The sequence below is a fragment of the Mus caroli genome, chromosome 16, assembly GCF_900094665.2.
Source record: "Mus caroli chromosome 16, CAROLI_EIJ_v1.1, whole genome shotgun sequence".
Classification (NCBI taxonomy): domain Eukaryota; kingdom Metazoa; phylum Chordata; class Mammalia; order Rodentia; family Muridae; genus Mus; species Mus caroli.
The window spans coordinates 26,382,800-26,396,118 of record NC_034585.1 but is presented as its reverse complement, the minus strand read 5'-3'; the positions used below and the strand labels follow the sequence as shown (position 1 = coordinate 26,396,118).

Sequence of the window (13,319 nt, the reverse complement as noted above, 5' to 3'; positions counted from 1 at the left end):
GCTATGGGGGACTTTTGGGATAGCATTGGAAATGTAACTGAGGAAAATATGTAATAAAAATATTAAAAATTAAAAAAAAAAACCAAGAGCTCACTGCAAGAGAAGGGAGGAGGACTTGCGAAAGTCTGACAAGATGTCATGATATAGGACCTAAATGCACACTTCTCCATGGGATTCCTGGCAGTCAGGCAGAGAGAAGACCTAGGATGTCCATAGGTCTCACTTGTCAGCAGCAAAAGCTTATCAGGCCACCAGGAGGGTAATTCATTGATGCTAGAAAGGCATCATAAAATGAATAGGTAAACTGTCTTAGGAGCTGGCTTGCTTTGATCTTAACCTCTCTGGGGTAAACTCAGATTTGCATCATCACAGTCATTCTGGACAGGTTCCCTGACAGCTCTTGTCACAAGAATGGGGTCCTGTAAAAACAGCACACCTAGCCGACAGCCACTAGTCTTTCTAGTGGACAGGATTAGGACACCCATTTACCTTTTTCATTCAGCCTGTCCTGTTCCTGGCCCTTTGTTTAGGCTCCCCCAAACAGAAAAGAAACTGCCTGGTGGTATGCCTGAAATAATTCTAGACATTCACCTAACTGGTGACTGCAGAGGGACCAAAACTTTGACAGCCAGAGTTTTCCAGTCTCTATGGTGGAAATATTCATTCCACAGCATATCGTCAATATGGCGACACCAAAGGAGAAGCTGGGAAGTGCCTCTCACTGTTGGTTCTGTGTCTCTTCCGGGCCAAGTTCAATTCTCAATTTTGTCCTTTCTTTTGAGGAGAAGCAGGCATGCTTGTTAGGGATCCAGAAAAGGAATGTGGGTGTTGGGCAGTCAAAAATCCAGTGAACGCTACACTGATAGAAAGTTGTTTTATGAAAAGATCAGCCATAAACTGGAAGGGAAGATGGAAGTCAGATGGAGGAAGGAAGGAAAGAGAAGTTGGTACTACCATAGGACTTTGCTGTGGTACAGCTCTGGTCTTTCTGTGAGCAAAACCTGAAAGAGAAATAATGGTTACCCTTACTCCTTTTGAAATTCACACACTGAGAAAATGATCCAAATGCACACACACATGCATGCACACACTCAGCCTCTCATATCATCTTCCTAGAAAGGAGTAAGTGATGGCCGATCAGAGAATAGGAGAAAAGCCTTATCCACCCCCTTGAAGCTGAAAATATGCTCTCAACACCTAACACTCAACTAGGAATTAGTTATCTTAAGATACTGCCTATATTTCATTTAAAACATAATTTGATAAAACCAAACAATTAGAGATTAATGTTGTCTTTTTAATAAATTGGAATTTCCAAGCCCACAGCTTTGTGGGTCTGGGTCTGATGGAAGTATAAAGTCATCTAACTCCAGTGTGTGTCTCAGAGCCAAGCCCTGTGGAGACAGCAGTGAGTATAAGCAGTGAGTCTTGCAGGCAAAATGGAGGAGAGGATGCCAAGATCGTTCTGTGCCTTTCCCGCAATTCCTCATGCCCTTTCTTTTATTTCTTCCTCCCCTGGTCTTTCATTTATGGAATGCCTGGCATTCTTCATCAGCAGAGACTCCTGAGAGCACCTCACCAGCTCATATTGAGAACTGAAGTTCTGTAAGAGCTATCCCGGCTAGCTGGAAGTTTGTGGTTTCAGCAATGAAGCAAACCGACAGAGTACAGATGAGGACCAGGGTGAAAAGCTAAATGACTGTTGATCCATGCCATTTAGAGACATGGAGTTTGGGTACATCACCGTTTCAATTACATACATGTAGATTTCTTCTGGGAAAGAACCTCTGGAAGTACTCCCAAAGTGTTTTGTAATGGGGGATTTCTAAGACCAACACATTTACTGGACTGAGTAATTATATCCAAATTACCAGCACTGGGTGAGCCTGTGCATTCTAGACCTCCTTCCTTTTGTAAAGCAGGAATTTCAAGGGAGTGAGTGACTGGCCAGCAACATCACTCAGGAGGTTTCTCAATTTGCTTTCCTACAGAAGTGACTCATTCTGGAATCTCCTGCTTGGCCTTCTAAGTTTCTGGAAAACTGTAGGAATCTCTCCTGCCAGAGATGCTCTCTCGGAGTGGAAAGAATAGGCAAAAGTAGAGTGCAGGGCTGAAGTTGGAGTAGTGCAGTAGTGATTGTAGCATCCTCCTGCTTCCTCATTAAGGATCCTGACTCTAGTCTAAGAGGGCTCCAGAGCCCCACACCAAGCTCTCTGGCAATTCTTTGAGGAATATATTGATGTATTCATTTGAGTCCATAAAGGAAAATGAAAGCAAACTGAAAAGATGAGTGAATAATCCCTCAAAGGAAAATACTAACAACCATTCATGTTTGGTATTTCAGAATTCATACATTCCATGTGATCTGAATATTTCAGAATTGGAGGAAACCCCTTGTGAACCTAAAAGTGCCAGCTGCATCCAGTATGAAATTCCTTTCCTGAGGTCTCAGTTGTGGACTTGGTCAAGATCCATCCTCTGAGATGGGGCTGTCTGCCATCTTAGCAGTCTATCCCCTAAAGGATAGTGACAGATGTTAGGCAATCCTACTTAACTGTGTTTGGCCTACACTGTCTGGTGAGGCCACACAGAATGACCTCTGCCTCGCTCCTCTGCCACCTCATCAGACCTTTTGTGGTGGAATATAATCCTTGACCTTTCCTTATGTGTCTTGGCTTCAAGCCTAATACTTCTGGTTGCCTCACCACTGCCAACATTCATGAGAATTTTCTGAGGCTGGCTCTGAGATTGAAATGGGTACACAATCTCTAAACAAACCAGAATTTTTCTTGGTGAAGGTCAGTAGGAATGACAAGGCAGAAATGAGTAGGCTGGCTGTGACTTCCTCCTGGCCCAGATGAACCCAAGACCTCATTCACTGGCAATGCATGACACACACTATCCCATGCTTCACTTCTCCAGGCCCTGAGCTCTTTCCCCAATGGCAATTTCAGGCACCATCTCACCAGACAAGGCTATGCACCAGGGCTTTCAACTTTGACAGAGGAGAATGTCCTCTAGATGTGGGCCTCCATGACTGCCATTAATCCCAGCATTTTGGGGGGTTATTTTTGACACCATACTCTACGTCTAGCCCCAGGTCCTAGAAAAGCAATTCTGGGAACACTCTCCTCTTGCCTTCAAAACAGTTCATGGGGCTTAAGGAGAAAACCATGTAAATATATATGTTTTAATTCAATGAGGTAAGTGGTGTTACCAAAATATAAAGTGTTGCTGAAGGAGAGAAAAATATTTAATTGTGTCTGACAGAGTCACACTTCAAAGACAGCTCCCACTTACCTGGGATTTGTCATGTTCTTGGCACACTCCTGACAACAGCTTTGCATATTTATCTCACTAAGACACTGATCACAATTTTATTAGGTATATTTTATCAAATTCATTTTTTTAGATGAGGGAACCCAGGTTCTTTCCCACCTCCTATTTGGATATCCATTAATTTAAACAAATAATTTTTGATTATGAAGTATGTGTTTGGTTCTATCTGAGCTCTTGGGGAATCTATTAATGTCCCGTAAAAGGTTATGTTATTATAATGGCAGAAACATTAATTAAAACATTGGAAAAATGAGGTATGGGCTTAGTTGATAAAGTGCTTGCCTGGTAGGCGTGAAGATGTGGGTGTGATCTCTAGAAGCCATGTAAAAAGAGCTAACCATGGTGGTGCTTCTTTGTAATCTCTGTACTTGGAGATTCTAGAGACATGAACTGAGTTTTACTAACCAGTCAGCTTAGCCTACATGGCATGTTTCATGAGAGACCTTGTCTAAAAATAAAGGTGAGCAGCCTCTAAGGAAAGGCTTCTGCATACACATGGGAATGTGCACCTGTACTTGCCCACACATGTACACACACATACCTAGGAAGAAGTTATATGTTCAGGTAGTCATATATGCTATAGAGAAAAATAAGGTAGATTAAAGAAGTTAAGGAAAGTGAAGATAATCCCCTCTGGCCATCATAAGGAGCACACCCAGGGTGTTGTGAATACTAGGTAAATGTTCTACCATGTGCTACACAAATGCTCTACCATGGCCCAGGAGAGAGGCCATTTTGAATAGGATTGCTAGGGAGGGTCTCCAGAAGAAGGTCCTTTTTTTGAGGCTCAAGTGGAGCAAGGCATGCCAAGTCATGCAAAGATGCAAGGAAACTGGCCTAGAAGAGCAAGGGCAGAGGCTTGGTTCTGCTCACTCTCACAGTTCTAAGCTGTTCAGACTTCAGTTTCCTTTATAAGTAGTGATAATATGAAGTATTTGTTAACATGACACTTAAAAGTCCCTTGCTTATAATTAGTATTAGCTGTTAATTAATATTAATATTAGCTAAAGACCCACAGTCAACAACTTTCCCTATTGGCAAGATAAACCCTTTAGAACTCTGTAGAATATTGTAAGGATCAAATGCATGTTTTGCAAGAACTTAAAAATTGTAAGACACATCCAAACACAAGGGGCCATTCTTTGCAGTGTCCTGACAGTTACATGTGAGCACCATACAGCACCTTCCTGGGTACTTGTTCTTTCTCTGGTGGATTGAATAGGTTCATCCTACAAGGACCTCTTGTGAGAAATCCCAGGGTAAGACAGACACCATCACTGATATCTAGGATGAACTGAATGCCTGATAAGTCTAGAAATATCTTCAGAATTTTTTCTTTTCAACTGCTGTTAGGATGTAGTAAAGTTATTTTTCTAAAAGCCCTTTCTAATTTCATTTTGACGACCTCAGTTGTATCAAAGACATTTTAAAGCAGAAAAATAAATCAAACTTCTTAATCATGCATCGACTTCACCTTAAAATGATACTCATGGTTCAGTATGATGTAAGCCTATAGTGGTTACCAAGGCACCAGATGCCTAAAGAACAGAGAGGTGGGTAGCTTGTGGTCAGCTTGCCTGTGCTCCCTTGTCCCTGGGCTCATGGGCTGAGACTAACAGATGGTCAATCTCTCACAGAAGGTTAGTGTGTGGGCCCAATGCTATCGAGGTGGAGATCCAGCCCATATGGAAGCTGCTTGTTAAACAGGTAACTAGAGAATTCTCTTCTTTTTGAAAAAGAGGGTCTGTTTCTTAATGTCTTGGCCTCGGTGGGATTGTAAATAACACTTGTACCCTCAGTGGGAATGCTGTGTGTGCTTCATGTGACTGCTTCTTGATACTAACCCATAATTTTTCTGTTTATTAATCCTTTCTGTTTTATTTTATATCAGCAAATACACATGATATCAACATGTTACTTATCCTTTTCAATTGCCTCTTTATTTATTACATCTATCTATCTATCTATCTATCTATCTATCTATCTATCTATCTATCTATGTGTTTGAGAACAGTTTTGTGTGTGTGTCTGTATATGTACATGTGCTTGTACATTGTTGTTGGCATGTACACTTGTGAGTGTGTGTGTATACATGTGTGTTTGTGCATGTGTGTGTATATGCACGTGTGTGTGTGTGTGCGCGTGTGCATGTGCGTGCGCGTGTGTGCTTGTGTGTGTGTGTGTGTGTGTGTGTGTGTGTGTTTAGGTCAGAGGACAACTGACAGGAGCCTGTTCTCCCTTTCCACCAAGTTGGTCTCAGGGATCAAGCCCTAGTTCTTAGAGGTGATAGCAAGAGCCTTTACCTACTCAACTGTCTTACCAATAATCCCTTATTTAATGTTTAAATACACTTCTCAGTGAAAGTCAGATTTCTGTTTTGTAATATCCTGTTTCTTTGGTCATCTTAAGTTTTCATAACGGGGTAGTATGTTATCTTAATCTGCTCAGGATACTACAACACAATCCCATAGACTGGGTAGAAGTCCACAGTCAAGGGGCTGAATACTCAGACCATGCTGAGAGGTCTTGCCATTCCTGTGGACCACCATCTCCGTGTCTCTTTTCATGAAAGAGGTCAAGTCCTTGCTTCTCAGGACACAGGCAACCCTAGTTATCTCTCAAAGCCTCTCTTCCAACCATCACCACACTGGGGGTCAGAGCTTCAACAAGTGAGTTTTTCTGGAGAGGCGAAAAGTATTCAGTCTAACCACAAAGCCACATCATTTCATTTATGATCCCTAAGATTTTGAGATGTATTGTTTTGGTCCTTTACAAGTTATTTTTACTATTTCTCTCTCTTTGAGTGAGACATCTTGTTAGTTTTTAAAAAAGATATCATGTGTTTTGAAATTTTTACTCGTTCTTTTGTGTAACTCAACTAAGTGAGTTACACATTTCCACTTCTACTTTCTGTTCTTGCAGTTCCTCTCTGATGGTTTTGTGCCTGTCTCATCCTGGTCCCCAGTGTATTACTGGGTCAAAGCCAAGCCTATATAGGAGGCAACAATGTTCTCCCCTTAGTGACTAGTCTCCAGGTCCTCTGCTCTGTGTGGGGCTTGGAATAGGTCATGGTTATACCGTAGACTCTATTCTCCCCCACTCTACCCTCCCTGTTTTCAGCCTTTACACTGGGGCCGCAAGCATAATGCTTCCTCTGCTTCTTACTGTAGCCCTAGTTTCAGCTTCCTGCCCAAGATTTTTTTGTCCTCAGTCCCCTTAGCACTGAGATACTACCTGGTTCTGTTTATCTCTGATCCAGGCTGCTGCTTTTGGGGTATGCACAATGCTCTGTAATTCCTATTTATAAAAACATCATTATATGTATCTGCATTTAGGCATGGTATATGAGATAGAAAAATGCAGATGGCACACATGGGTTCATGTATCAAGGCTGGTGTGTGTGTAGGTCAGAGGACAACTTTGACTTCCTTCTGTCCTTCCACCTTTACGTGCATTTCAGGAATTGAATCAGGCTCCCCAGGCTTGCATTGACAAGTGCCTTTACCCACTGAGCCATCCTACCAGCTGAGCATATTTTTAGCCCCTTTCTAACTCATAAAATGGTCTTTCTTTTTCTTTTTTTTCTTTTTAGAATGGCTGCATCTGTCTAATATGAAATATTATCCACCATTGTTCTATTTCTGGAGCACACACCAGGCTATTCTCATTTCAGCATTAGTTCTTAGAGTAATGTTATATTCCCAGAGCTTTCCCTCACACTTATTCTGCCACCCCACCCCTACGTGTGCACAACCTCCCCAGCTAGGGGAAGGCAGGCTGCTTCCCGAACCTCTCACCAAAATGCATTGGAAAACTGCGAATGATTTTCCAAAGTATCAGTGATCCTTTTTGAAAGGAGTCTGGTATGTTTTAGCACACAGGAGCCAGAACCTTAGTAAAATTAAAAAAAAAAAAAAAAACAGGGGGAGGGAGTAAATTACTTCACATTTAGTTGGAATGGATATTGAATAAGGGGGTTAAATTAATTATGCTGCTGCTGTTTCTTCTGAAGAAATATTTAAGCAATTTTCCACTGTATTTCTACAAACTCAGAATCATGTTATCATTAGTACATAATCTATAATTAGAGCATTTTATGCCAAGTGAACTCAAGAGCTATAATTTGTAAGTAAAGCAGTCGAGATGGGAATAATAAAAACACCAAGAAACAAAAGCTTTTTAAATTTATAAATAATATCCAAAGACTTGAGGAACCCTTAGTATGTAGCCTTATTAACTTATTAAGTAGCTATCAGTTCATTGTTAGGAGCAAAGTAGAATTTTATTCAGTGTGTGAGAGGATTACAGGAAGCAGTGTTTGGAAAGGGTTCCCCTGTTTTAGCAAGTATTTCATCTAATTTATTAACAGGATAAAAAGGGTGCTTCCTCGAGAACAGGATTCATGCTTTATCCTAGTGTGCTCTTTCGTTATTGTTGTCTCTGTGTTGTGGAAACTTCTGTCAGTTCCTGGGATTTGTTCTTTCTGTTGTGATTGTTCTTTTTTTTTTTTTTTAATTAATTGATTGACCTCCAAACTTCTTTTTCCCCTGCCTCCTCTCCTCACAGTCATTTCTCCTCCCCCCATCTACTCGTCTTCCATTTTAGTTCAGAAAAGGCAAAGTGTCCCATGAATTCCAACCAGCCTTGGCATATGGAGTTGCATTAAGACTACAACATCAGCTGCATGGGGCACCCCAGTAGGGGGAAAAGTCTTGAAGGCAGGCAACAGAGTCAGAGACATTCCTGCTTAGTTAGTTAGTTGGCACTAAAGTTGGACCAGGGTCTGAACAGGTACTGCACAGCTGAGCTTCACTCCAGCCCTCTGCTGTAATCATTCAAAGGAACCAGGAAGATCAGAGTGGGAATTAGGGTGACTAAAATTGCTGACAGTGTTATGGAGACATCTGAGTATGCTGTGGTCGATCAGCTTCAGAGTTACTGACATCATCACCCAATGATGTTCCATAAATCCTTGCAAAATGCACTGCTGCCCAGGGTCCTTCTGGGCTCAAGGGAAGGAACCACATTGCTTTTGTTGCCTCTAAAAATATCTTACTATGACCTGTGGCAGAAATAGTATTATTTTAAAATAGCCCGGATAAAAGAATGATAAAAGAAAGAAAATGACTCTTCATTTTCATAGCAGAGTCAGCCTAAATCTGCAGCATGTGAGAACATGAAAGATGTGCCCATGATTTTTGAATAAGGCTGAATTATGTTTTTCCTCTGCTATGGTGTTTCATGGCCCCATTGCTGGGTAGACATGAGTCAAAAATCTACTCACCTCAGATAGGAAACTGACCAAACCACTCATACCACCAAAGTCTAATTTGGTGAACCAATGAGTTTTATTGGAGTTATTGACAGTAATATGTGTGAGCAGTTACTTATAAGTGCATAAATGGTTCAAAGGAAGCTGTAGCTCCCTCCCCCAGCATGTGAGACAGCTCAGAAAATCTAGAAACCTGGAATGCACTGCAGGGGGTTAAAATTGCCTTTTCCTAGTAGCTCAGGAGGTTTGAACCTTTTCCAGGTTCCACAGTTGACTGGTCTTGTTTCATCTAAGCAGTTTGGCTAATCTCAGTTTCTTCCAGGATCCTTAGTCAGAGTATCTTCTAAGAAACTCAATTTACTCTTAGCAGTCTTCCTTGCTTATAAATTCCTAGGGAGAGGTCTGGTGAGTCCAGTCAGTTTCAGGAACTTCCTGAAGCTATCCTAGTTGTTTACTTCTGGTCTTAATGACACTTCCTTGTCATTAAGGATGACTGTTTCACCTCCTCCTGAAACATCCTGTTGTTTCACTTCCTTGTTAAGCATCCTGTCCTAAAATATGCTGCGTTTCTACTTTCCCTTTATATTCTGTCTCAGGAAGTTTTCCCCTAAGATGGAGGGTTTTAACCTGGAAACTGCCTCACAGCATATGACTAAATGGCATATTGCTAGATTTTGTAAATGGCAAAGTATTTTGGGGGGCGGGGCATAAGAATAGGGAATTTTTCAGTATGGCTCTGAGCACTTAGAGAAACTTTATTCCTAACATATTACATTCTAAGCTCTTGGCATTTCTCAAGTTAACTGAGTTCTAAGTGAATTCATAAAAAGCAGAGGTCATCTTATGTTGTTAAAAATGGAAAGACATTCTATAATGTAATGATATAATTCTTATTGCCACCACATAAATGCTATTTTTTGTACCTGCAGGTTTTAAATCCATTCTATGTGTTCCAAGCCTTTACCCTCACTCTGTGGCTGTCTCAGGGTTACATAGAATACTCTGTGGCTATCATCATCTTGACTGTTATCTCCATTGTTTTGAGTGTGTATGATTTGAGACAGGTAAGAATTGAAATTGTGGTTAGATTCCATTTATATTTTACTTCTGGGTGAACAAGCAAAGCCCATAGAATTTCTACCTGGGGCATGGAGTAACTGTGTCACATACAATTCATAAGGCAGCAGCAGGCAATCTTATTATAGGGACACTTTTGGGATAGGGTTTTAGGAATACCAAATAGATTTAAACATCTTTTCAAAGTTTGATCATCAACTGGAGGCTTCACTGGATGTGTTTTGGACTCTGATGTGTGTGAGTTAGATGTGAGGAATGCTACGTGGATTGATAATAGTCTTATTCTTAAGACTGGGGAGGGGCAGTGGCTCAAGTCACATATTAACCAAGACACAAGGACACTACTTTTAATTTCTTTCTTTTTTAGCATAGCAACCAAAAGCTAGGCTGCTAGATCCAAGCATGGGTAATATTTGAATGTTAATAGATGCTGCTATGTAATTTTCTCCAACTGAAATAATTCTTTTAATCAGAAACACACGAGATCATCGATTTTTCCAAATCCACACCCAGACAGGGATCCCACAACAATCCAAATTATGGGTACCACCAAAGGCCAACTGGGTGAACTAGTGTGTTTTCAGATCACTTACAGGAATATGGGTGAAGGGTTACTTATAGGAACAGATGTTATTCAAAGACAGCTGCATCACCAAGTATCACCCAAGCATGGGTGACAGCTCACAAAGTTGGGAACTTGGAACACACTGTACAACCTGCAGGCACCTCAAGAGGATGGAGAAATGTCCTTTCCAAGGGACTCAGTTGTTCTAAACCTCTTTCAGGCAGATCAGCTGGCTTCTGCTTCTCCAGACAGCCCAGAGTCTCCTTTGTAGCTTAGCTTCTCTCTGCTTGAAGAGAAACTCTCAGATTTTGTTGCTTATTGTAACAGGGAGGGGCCTAGTGAATCTGGGGTCAGTTTCAGGGACTTCCTAAAGCTATTTTGAGATATTTACCTTCCTGCTAAGGAGCTTCATTGCAAATTAGAATTTTAAAATCTTGGATGGAAGTATTGCATAGCAATATTTAAAGTTAGATAATTTTAAACTCATTATCCAAATTAAACGTTTGTGGCTGGGCAGATGGCTTAGTAGTTGAGAGTGTTGGCTGATCTTGTAGAGGACCTAGGACCAACAGTTCTCAGCACTTACGTAATGGGTTACACCCAACTATGACCCCAGTTCTAAGAAATCTGGTGCCCTCTTCTGACCCCCAGGAGCACCAGACACCCACGTGTATACACGTGGGCAAAACAGCTGTACATGTACAATTTAATAAATCTAAAAAAATGTAATTAAAATGTCTCTTCTTCTTTACAGATTCCCTAAATTACTTTGCCCAAAATAGGGGGTAACATGAGAGCAGGAGCTTAAATAGCAGTACTACAGAGGAGCCAAGAAGAATAGGAATTAGAAAACAGACACTAATCTCATTAGCAGCTGATATTAGTTTACAAAGCCTAACTGACCTATCTAGTAAGGCATCCTGCAAAGCCACACCAAGTGAGCATACTTCCTTTAATAACTTCTGTCCCCGCACCCTCAACCATTAACATTGCTTATGATTTTATAGGTCACAATAGGTTCCCATAGCCATACTATACAGGCATTGGGCACAACCTATGTAGAATGGGACACATGCAATGGTATAACCTCCCTCCAGCTGACACATCCACATAAGAAATGGTGAGCAGGATTTCCTGACCCCCAGTCAAGTATGCTCACTAGTGCATTGAGCACACTCCTCAAAACTGACCTGTGGACTTTGACGAAATAGTAAGATATGATGGTGGGGGGAGACTAGCAGGAATAAAGGAAGGAACAGTTAAATCTTTATGATGAGTTCATTGTTTCTTTAAATGAAAGCTAAGAGTGTAATCTACCTGCCTGATTGCCCTATCCCAAGCTATGCTGCTTGGTAAAAGCTTACCTTAGTGAGGCTAAGAAACACTTGAGCTGTAGTCCCTTGCTAAGAAGTTAGGAGAGTGCAAGCCAGGTAGAAGTGCAAACCTTTGAAGTGTATTTGTGTGCAGTCTAGCTAGGCTCCACCAGTGAGTGCATCTGCTACCATGATACTGAGAGCACCCCTCGACACCCTCACCTCTGGCTTTGTCTTCAGTCAGGATCTAGCAAGGCTTTGGGGCATATGAGTTAATGCCCTACTTCCACTTTCTCTGGAGAAAATCCAGCCACAGCTAAAACAGATATCCAGCAGCAGATGTGGAATAACAACAGCATGCAAATGAGCTGTGAAAACTGATCCTGGTCCCACTGAAGAGGGACTGTAGAAACCAGAGGGGGCCTGATGAAATTCAGGCAATGAGCTTTGCAGCCATGGCAAGCATCACAGCACTTGCCTACTCCTGGCTGGCTGGTTGTCATAGAAACCCATGCTTATAGTTTCTGAGTACATTAGCTCAAAGAGAATGCTTACATTAGCCTATCCCTGAGTTATTAGGAGATGTAGAATAGTCTAGGTCTATGAGATACACTTTTGCTGAGGGCTTACTGTGTGACAGAGTCTGGGGACAAAGAGGAATGCATGGCCCCTTTTCTACCCTGGGAATTGCCTGCCTCACAGGGAAGAATGGACAAGAAGCTGTCATGGAAGTTATCAGTGCTCCAGCACAGGTGTGAAGCCAGGAGCAGAGCACTGGATTCCTCCTGGATCTGGTCCTTGTTGAAGGAGGTCATATTTACACAGCATTTCATGTGAATGATTAGAAAGAGCCTGCTAGGAGCAAACTGGGCTGAACATTCTAGGGAGTAGCCCGAGCAAAGGCATGGAAGCATGGCAGCCTCCCCAGAATGCTAAGTCTGATAAACAAATTTGGCTTCCTAGCATAATGAGGTTTGAGAATTACAGTCAAGCGCTGTTAACTCAGGCTCCCCCACTTCCAAATGTGTTGATTAGTGTCCCCGTCAGCTGAAGTTATCATGCCATTGACTCAATGAGTTTGCTGAACAGAAAGTGAAAGACGTTGAGAAGGAAAAACAGCGCTGAAAGGGAAGTGGGGCTATTTTAAGCATGAAGAGAACGATAGCACTGAATGTGTGTGGAGTCAGGTGGATGTGGGGTTGATCGACACCCTCAATGCCTAATAAGTGCATGATTGTGGCAAAGTATTCCAGCATTTTCTACCCCAGTCTTTTTGCCTTCTGTGTTTCTATGTATGTTAGAGATAGGATTTTTGTGGTATCTATCTATCTATCTATCTATCTATCTATCTATCTATCTATCTATCTATCTATCTATCTATCTATCTTTTCCTTAGTGTGTACCACAGTGGTTAGTCTGTAGTAGCTGTTTGATATTATGAGTGGTTATAAATGTAATCATTTGAGTCTTTTATAATATCTTATGAAATATCTCAGTGAAACCTTGCAGGCTTGGGATAAGTCCCTAGCAAGTTAAACAAATCAGCAGAATGACACTTTAAATCTTGAGGGTAACTTCAGATGCATCTAGATTCTTAACTAGTTATCAAGAATTAGTTATTATTCTATTTACCAAAGGAGCTATAGCTTCTGTGGTAGCATTTCACACACACTGTCCATGGCTGGCTACTGGAGCAAGTCAGACCTCCTTGATTGAAATCAGGGTCCTTTACACAGAACCTTGGCCGACTCAC

The 13,319-nt window shown here is 41.5% G+C and overlaps 1 protein-coding gene across 1 annotated transcript in view; it reads left to right on the top strand.

Moving 5' to 3' along the window:
- The window catches only part of Atp13a5 (ATPase 13A5), a 134,923-nt gene that overhangs the window by 34,345 nt on the left and 87,259 nt on the right, over window positions 1-13,319 (top strand). The window contains exons 6-7 of the mRNA XM_021184915.1: window positions 4,977-5,046; window positions 9,541-9,675. Of these exons, the coding sequence (XP_021040574.1) occupies window positions 4,977-5,046; window positions 9,541-9,675 (205 nt within the window). The remainder of the gene's footprint in view (window positions 1-4,976; window positions 5,047-9,540; window positions 9,676-13,319) is intronic.